This window comes from Antedon mediterranea, chromosome 2 (genome assembly GCF_964355755.1).
Source record: "Antedon mediterranea chromosome 2, ecAntMedi1.1, whole genome shotgun sequence".
In the NCBI taxonomy this organism is placed as follows: Eukaryota; Metazoa; Echinodermata; class Crinoidea; order Comatulida; family Antedonidae; genus Antedon; species Antedon mediterranea.
Window position 1 is genome coordinate 22,377,209 of NC_092671.1, and position 8,377 is coordinate 22,385,585.

At 33.2% G+C, this 8,377-nt stretch overlaps 1 protein-coding gene across 2 annotated transcripts; it reads left to right on the plus strand.

Moving 5' to 3' along the window:
- The first annotated feature begins 370 nt into the window (after positions 1 to 370).
- Positions 371 to 7,297, plus strand: LOC140040720 (uncharacterized). Of its 2 annotated transcripts, none has more exons than XR_011842763.1 (5): positions 371 to 3,106; positions 3,472 to 3,529; positions 3,933 to 4,019; positions 4,877 to 5,359; positions 5,439 to 7,297. XR_011842763.1 is itself a non-coding variant. In XM_072086860.1 (5 exons), exons 3-5 carry the CDS (start codon positions 3,966 to 3,968, stop codon positions 5,791 to 5,793), a joined length of 648 nt encoding a protein of 215 aa, XP_071942961.1. In that variant the 5' UTR covers positions 371 to 3,106; positions 3,472 to 3,529; positions 3,933 to 3,965; the 3' UTR covers positions 5,794 to 7,297. The 2 variants fall into 2 exon arrangements, 1 of the variants encoding a protein (XP_071942961.1); XM_072086860.1 differs by having other exon boundaries at positions 4,877 to 5,115.
- The last annotated feature ends 1,080 nt before the right edge of the window (positions 7,298 to 8,377 follow it).

The window sequence follows — 8,377 nt, forward strand, 5'->3', positions numbered from 1 at the left end:
TAAACCATAGAGTTATATTTACTCCATGTTTAAACAAAACATGTGTGGTTTTTTAGACATTAGTTGCTTAGTTGATTTAAACAAAACATGTGTCATGGATAAGTAATTGTTGACCTGATTTAAACAAAACATATGTCATGGTTTAATCAGTAATTGTTGACCTGATTTAAACAAAACATGTGTGGTGGTTTAATCAGTAATTGTTGACCTGATTTAAACAAAACATGTGTGGTGGTTTAATCAGTTTGCTTAGTTGATTTAAACAAAACATGTGTCCTGGTTTAATCAGTAATTGTTGAACTGATTTAAACCATAGAGTTATATTTACTCCATGTTTAAACAAATCATGTGTGGTTTTTTAGACATTAGTTGCTTAGTTGATTTAAACAAATCATGTGTCATAGTTTAATCAGTAATTGCTGACCTGATTTAAACAAAACATGTGTCATGGTTTAATCAGAATTGTTGAACTGATTTAAACAACATATGTACTGTGGTTATTTAGGGTATGTCCAGACTCTTGGCCTAACACTTAAATTGTTACAAAACCATTGGTGTTGGAAAAGCTGTATATGGTTTTGACCGTTCAGTTAGGAACCTTCTACATCAATCTAATTTCGTTATAAATTTAGTAGTACCAACCCTGCCTATTATTTCATTTATCCGTGGCATTGGATATGCATTTTTTTGTAATTCATGTTAAAGCGAGCTGTACCGTCCCGTTTTGGACAGTGAGACTCTTCTTTTACTTTGCCTAACTTAGCCTGATGAATTGGATAAGCTTTTTGTCTAACTGGGTGTACGTCATGCTTTATTACAGTAGTTTTTCCATGCGAATTTTCAGTTACTATGAACATTTCCATCTACATTCCGCACACTAATCTTGGAAAAGAGGTCCTTTGTGAAATAAATGATGTTATCTTAGATATTGAAGCCAAATACGCTGATGCTTATATTATAATAAATGATGATTTTAATCGCAATAATCAATCGTAATGGATCAATATTACACAGACGTTATACATTATTCTCATTTAGAGGGTACAAACACCAACACAGTGTCAGAATAATGTATTTTGATCTATCATCGGCCTTCATCTGTTGACAAATAATTTGATAAATGCCAACGTACCTAATAAGTTGAATGGCCTTGTACTTAATTTTTTTGACACATAGATATCAATATATTAAACTGAACAGCGAAGTTAAATATGAAATTATTGTTTAGTAACACAGGTTCCCCACAGGGCACAGTTTTAGCCCCTTTCCTATTCACTGTGTTCACTTCAGACTTTAAGTCCGATCACCCAGACTGTCCTGTTATCAAATTAGCTGATGACACAGCCATCCTGGGTCAAACATGACAACTATGGTTATTATAAAGCTGAAATTGACCGGTTTGTAAGGTTTTTGTAATAAAAACCATCTTAAACTTAATACTGCTATTCTAAGACCAAAGAAATGGTAATAGATTTTCGTAATAAATTTAGGGCATCTACTGATATTATTCATTCATTATTGATGGTAATCATGTAGAGATAGATTAAATTTTTCTGAATATTTAGAATATATTAGTAAGAAATTAAATACTCGTATGTAAATGCTTTTAATGTGAGTAACAAAACCATCAATATCTTTTATACATCAGTTGTTTGTGGGGTTTGGAGTTATTGCTTAACGGGATGGGGAGAAATTGCTTTTAACAAAGATAAAGAATTAATAGATCGTCTGATTAGAAAAGTTAGCAGAATCACTTTTGTCTGTTTGCCTTCAGTTGACTATCTCTACAGAGTAAGGATAACAAATTTGTTTTCTCATATAAAAACTGATGAACTTTATTTCCTCCATGATGTGGTTATCAGTCATACTATCCCTAGGTGGACGTATCATGTGGGGAGAACCCAGTAGACTCCTGCGGTATCTCCCTATAAGCAAATAATAGGTACGGAAGCAATTTATTCCATTCCCGGGGATCGTCCTGAACAAACCATACACTTAAGGGTGCCATTAAAGCTTTCCACTAATTCCTCGGTTTGTGGATGGTAGGGAGAAGTAGTACTTTTACGTCAAGAGTCTGAACATACCCTTAATAAGTAATTGTTAGTTGATTTAGACAAAACATGTCTCATCGTTTAATATTTAACATTAATTGTTTGTGTGGTGGTTTAATAACATATGTAGTTGATAAATTATTCATTATTGTACAGTCAACTTTCCTAATACCGGACACCTGGCAGAATATGTTGGATTCTGTAACGGTTTGGTATTTGGAATGTGTTTTTTAACGAGTTTACATCCTGTTCCGCATAGCAGGAAGTCCGCTAAAGTGGATAAGCGTGCAACTATGTAGTGATTGTCTCAGTCAGCTAAATTAAAACAAAAGATTAAACCACATGTGCGGCTGCTTATGAAGCCCCTCAAACGATATGTTATGCATGACTTGGCAAATAAAGCTATCCTGGTCCCATCACCTTATTGAAAATAGACCTGTCTGCTCAGTTTCTGAGTTTTCTGAGTTTCCCTACATGCTTTGGAAAATTCTCTTAATATTAAAAGCTTAGGAATTTGGGGTCTTCTGGTCCTCAAGACAATTCTGGTATTGGGAGAGTGTTCGGTTTTTTCAGTTCAGAGTCCAGTATTTGGAGAGTCGACTATATTATATTCATAGCATGTGTTAATAATGAATTGTTGAAATGTTATACTATTTTAAATGATTTAATAATGGAAATGTTAATTTAAGTTACAAAAAAAGAAAAATAAAATTCTATAAAGTAATTAATGAAAACAGTAGTTTTGTCTTCTATGCAAGGAAAGACCTTTCAAGATGTTATATATGGATCATCAAATCACAGACAGGTTAAACATAATTCTAGCATTCTGTAGCTTAATAGATTATTCAGAAAATTGGCAGAAATAGAACGTGAAGCCAATCCCAAGCATATCCTAACATGGCAGTATTTTAGTTAATGATAAAGCCACCATAACATGCTACCTTATTATTTTCATATGTTTTGATGTTGATTAACATGTAGTTTGAGTTACTTTGAGTTTCTTTCAGAGTCATGGTTTTTAGCAGTCATTATTACAACAAACACATTTAGACCTGGTAAGTTATAACCACACTGTAGCTAGTTTGCAAAAACTATTTTACTTGTAATAGGTTATTTTTATTTCTGCTTTCTCCTTTTTAACACCAACTCTTCTGTATGTATACTCTGAGTATACGCTAATGTTAAATACCCTAAAATAGCAGGGCATTATTTCAAAAAGCTGATCTAAACAAAAGGTTTAGTATAATTTTTACAAATATTGTTATAAATGAAAAAAAAAAGTTATAAATTATTAATTGACAGTGAATTATTATTTGTACTTGGGTAATATCTATCTATATATAGTTTGTCTATCAGTTGTCTAATAAATATAAACTGAAAACTCTAATATTTTAAAATGCCATTAATTTTCCACCAACAGTTAGTTGCTGTTAACATTCTGGATATTCTTCATCATAACATCCTTTTGCAGTTTAAAAGTAAGAGTTTACAATACGTATGTTTTGTATGCATGTGTTTTATTTAATTAAATGTCAAATTAAATAATAATACTGCACAACTTAACGAACTGTGTTGTATCAAATATGAGATGAAATATTTTGTTTCTGTTTTGTTTACTAGTAGGAGTGTTGACTATAATGCTTTGTTCACAATTCAACACAACACCCTTGTTACACGGCTGGTTCCCCCACCTGTGACTTCACATTCTATCTCTGGCACACAACATTATTAGTAAATTACAATGTGGCGTACGATTGAAAACTGTTGAGAACTCCTGCTTTATTATTGGTACCTGTGTTGTTTATTCTGACGCTAGTTATTACTAACTTCCCCCACATTACTGAACTCAGAACAACTGTATTTACATTGTTATACTTTCAGTTTCATCTATGTGGGTTGGTGTTGAAGTCATTAATGATGACAACTATTGTAACTGGTTGCATTTACTGTATTCAGGTAATTCCCAAGGTAATCCATTAATCAATCAAATAAATTTTTATTCCATAATACTTAAAATAAGGTTGTGTTCAGAACATTGTGTGCATGCAGAGATATTAGGACGTCCTCCCTCACTCCTCAACTTGGCAGTTTTGATGTATTCTAGTTTCAGATGACCACCGACAACCTACCTAAGGTCAGATCAATCGAAAGGTAGTTTCTACAGAAGTTATTAAGGCAACACAATTACCACCTGCACATTACGTTATAATCAATTTTATTTTTGGTTTTCCTTGTGCAGTGTCATATGTCTTCCTGGAACTTTCTACGACAGAGATGTAATTCTACATCAGAGATTCAGAGCACCTCGGGCCTGCCTGTCTTCCCTGTTGTATACTAGCAATTGTCACTTTTAAAGCAAAAAATGTCATATAATAACATAATGCTGTCTCTTCTCAATCGTGCTCCATTTATGTTATGCTATGGTAGAATCATCTAATTTTATAGCTTCATGTTAGAATTACAAATTATATGGAATTCTCAGGATTAAATTAATTAAAAACTCATCCGATGATCAAATCAAATATTGATACATTAAAGACTTGCTTAATGTAACTTTGGTTGAGATTTAAAGCATTTGTTTTTCTTCTCTTTTGTGGGTATCGCCCACCTTTATTCTTATTTCCCTTATAAAACATTTTCTCTTTATGGTCTTATGACGTCATTACAGCTTCTTTCGCTGTACCCCCACATTCGTGCTTGTTTTTACATTGATGACCGAATAAATATTATTATTATTTACCTCATAAATTTTGTTTCTGTTTTGCAATACAATGCATAAAGTCTTATTATTTATGTTGTTTTCATATTTTCTTAACAAAATTTAGGAACTTGAGGATTCCACTGGACTAGACAGCATTCCAGGCTGCTACCTTATGCAGTTTAAGGAAGACAGTGAAGTCATAAGTCAAAGTCATGCTGAACATGTCACAAAGTTGTGGAACAACCTGGATGCGTATGACAAAACCGTTAAGCGCAAAGCACGGCATCACGATTACCTCACAAAAGGCAGGTTCAAGAAAAGTAAAACGACTGCTGTAATACCTGGTGTTGAAAGCACTCGACAGTAAGGCAGTTTCCTGCGTTTTTCACTTTGTAGGTTAACAGATGCTTCTTAGGTCAGAACACCGGACCAGCCCAATGGCCGGACTGCAATCGATATATGGAGTGCCTTATTACAAAACTATGTGAAGAGTATCCGTCTACCGTATATATCGGAGGGAAACATTTCCAGCGCTGGCCGCTAATCGGCAAAGGCTACAAAAACATTCGTCGGAAAGTGCTATCAAATGGACACCTGATGTTGTTTGGTAAGCTTCAGTTGATGGAGATAAATCGTACGACACTCATCCAGCGGTGAGTTTTAACTTGTTATTGATGTTATTACAGGTACAAAAGAACATCAAAGAAGCAAGAGCAGCAAGTTTTGGAATCTGGCATCTCAGCAACAATACCCAAACTTGTCTCTGATAATACCCTACTTGAACCTTTAACCAATCCAGCGGTGCTAAACGATCCTGCAAGCGCTCCATCTCTCACATTTGTCCAACCAAAAAACACTTCCGGCCGAGCAACTCTAGGAAACAGACTGTCGATCCCAGTTCCAGGCGAGATAGCAAACCCACCACCATCAGTCCCTGCGGCTAGTAGTACTCGCATTCCTAGAACTACCCTCTTGTACAGAAAACGAGTGGCTAAAGACATTGGAAACCGATCAAAATGTACAAACCAAGAATGTCTGTGATTGTGTGCTCAAAGTGTAAGCAACCAAGGTTAAATAAGAACCACACTCAGTACTATGGAAATTGGTATTGTGCTGCAACATCTGATGAAGCATGAAAATTGGCTATTGGTTGCCACCCGTCACCATCGTCAAGAGTGGAAAAAAAAACAGCAACAAGAATGATTCCAAATGATTTTTGTAGCCATGGATAGAGTTTTTATACTGTTTCATATATATATATATCTTCTATTTTTTGTTTTGTTCTGTTATTTTATTTTCACTTTTTACAAAATATTTTATATTTTATGCAATTTGGCCATTGGGCCACCATATCTAATGGTTTTCTGAATGTGCAATAAAGTTAATAAAAATAATAATAAAAAAAAAGTTTTTAATGCTGCCAAATCCAAAGAGCAATGGTTAATGTAGTGAATTATTTTGTAATTTTTATATTATTACAATAAGTTTATATAGTTACATTATAATTTACATTAAATCATTCATTGCACTTTGTATTTGAAGGTCCCAAGCCCTTACAAAAAAGCAGAGGGGAAACTTTTGCAATGAAATGTGTACATTAAATTGTGATTTCTATATTCTTGTCATGAGTATTTTATATTTCAAGAGTAATTCCACTATAATTCATTTTAATATGAATCAAATATTTCCTTCCACGAATTCTAATATTTTTGATAAACATGTCTCGTCATATTAAAAAAAAGGATTTTATATTAATATTATTTAATATTTTTATTTATTTAATACATTGATCATTTGATAATCCTCTAAAATGGACAGTTTTTAGTCTGCCGGTATTCAAAACCTCCTAGCTTCATTGGTCAATTGTCCAGTTTCCTCATTATGTTATTACTTTGTATGTATATTTTATGATTTTCCTAATAAATTCAAATCAAATTAATTATTATTTCTTATTTAAATAAATATTTATTGTTCATTGCATAATTCCCAGTCAAATTTAAGCATTTCATGTAATGGAACATTGACACTCTCTGTGTGATGTAATCAATAAAATTTTAAATATTGTATTGTGTTTTGTTTCACTCTTGAATTTTTTTTGTCTCTCAAATGATATTTATGGTAGATACGACAGTGTCTTCCTTTTATGAAATCGAAGGTAATGCTTTTAAAATGGTGTTTCAGAAGATTTATTATTTTCTTTACAGTATGTTCTTTACATTAGGGTACACCATGACCATTTCTATCGGGACCATTTCTATCGGCACAGTTTACCTGGCATCAAATGAATATTTTTTAGTTTTTTCTAGTAATTTGATTTGGTTTCGGCTGACCTAATTTGTAAATTTTTTTCTGAAAATTGTTTTTATTGACGATTGTCTATAAGAGATGTGTTTTTTGTTGGTAAGTAGGGATGCGGCAACAGACATATCAGTGGCCGAAATTCACTGAGCTGTTTATTGAGCTGTTTATTAGCCAATGAGGTTGATGTCCCGATAGCCGCAACACCAAATGTTGATGATTGATAGAAAATACTAATTTACAACAGAAAAACAGAACAACTTGTACGGAATGTAAACTTGATCGATGGCCTCATCCAACAAGACCTTATCCTTATTATTACTCCATGTTATTAAGGGCAGTATAACAATAATAATGTTATTTTCGCCTAGCTAGCAACTAGTCTAGATAGCCTGTGAATATAAATGCTGTGAATACTTTGATAGTATTACTAAAGTACTTGAACATTCAAACTAGGCCTAGACTACTTTATCTAGGCCTACCTACTTCAATTAACTATATAACTATAGGCTAGGCCTAGTAGTAGGCCTACTACTACAGTACTACAATACGACTGGAGGCCCTCTAACTAGCCTGGCTTAAACTTCGGCCTAGCGTAGACATAGCTATGATCCCTACCTCTCCCTTGTTTATTATAAGACAATAAAAAGTACTACATATTATAGTCTAGTCATTTGTTTAATCGTTTACCAAAAAAAGCCATCCTACATGTTTGTTTGGTCCCGTTTGTTTATATTATGATAATTGATCCACGCTGAACCTCCGGGTTCCACTTTTGAATTTGAAGTCCGCAGAATAATGCTCAATAATTCACTATTTACTCATTCCCAAGTCACTAAATTGATCTCCCTTGGTTCACAAATGCACAGTGTCTGACGCCAATAAAAGGAAAGAATAAGTGTAACAGCCAAATTAAAATAAAATCGAAGCAAAATAAGAAAAAAATATCTGTTTACGATAGCGAAATTACGCTAAACCTAATTGCCAATATAGCGTGACGTCTGCGGACCGACGCGATAACCTCAATGTGTGTTGAACCGCAAACAAATTTCAATTTCGTTCTGTATGTTACAAAAAGGATATTTCGCGTTCCAAATTTTTTTGTATGGTATAGAAAATCGCATAAATTGTCACTTTTTTGTACAGTTTCAATTAAATCCCTTTGATATGTTATAGAAATATAATCAAAGCATTGCTTCATATAAAGTAAAGTAGTAATTTTGAAGAAATTACGGAATTTAGCATTCACAAACATTGGGTTGACATAACCCTAACGGCTAATTTTATTTATTTACTAGTTTAATTTTTAACAAATTCGATTAAGGCA

Bases quoted from the DNA above. Each gene is read 5' to 3' on its own strand.
- LOC140040720 (XM_072086860.1), top strand. From the start codon at position 3,966: ATGATGACAACTATTGTAACTGGTTGCATTTACTGTATTCAGGTAATT. The intron at 4,020-4,876 runs GTAATCCATTAA...AACAAAATTTAG, and splicing joins GTATTCAGGTAATTCCCAAG to GAACTTGAGGATTCCACTGG. The intron at 5,116-5,438 runs GTAAGGCAGTTT...ATGTTATTACAG, and splicing joins GGTGTTGAAAGCACTCGACA to GTACAAAAGAACATCAAAGA.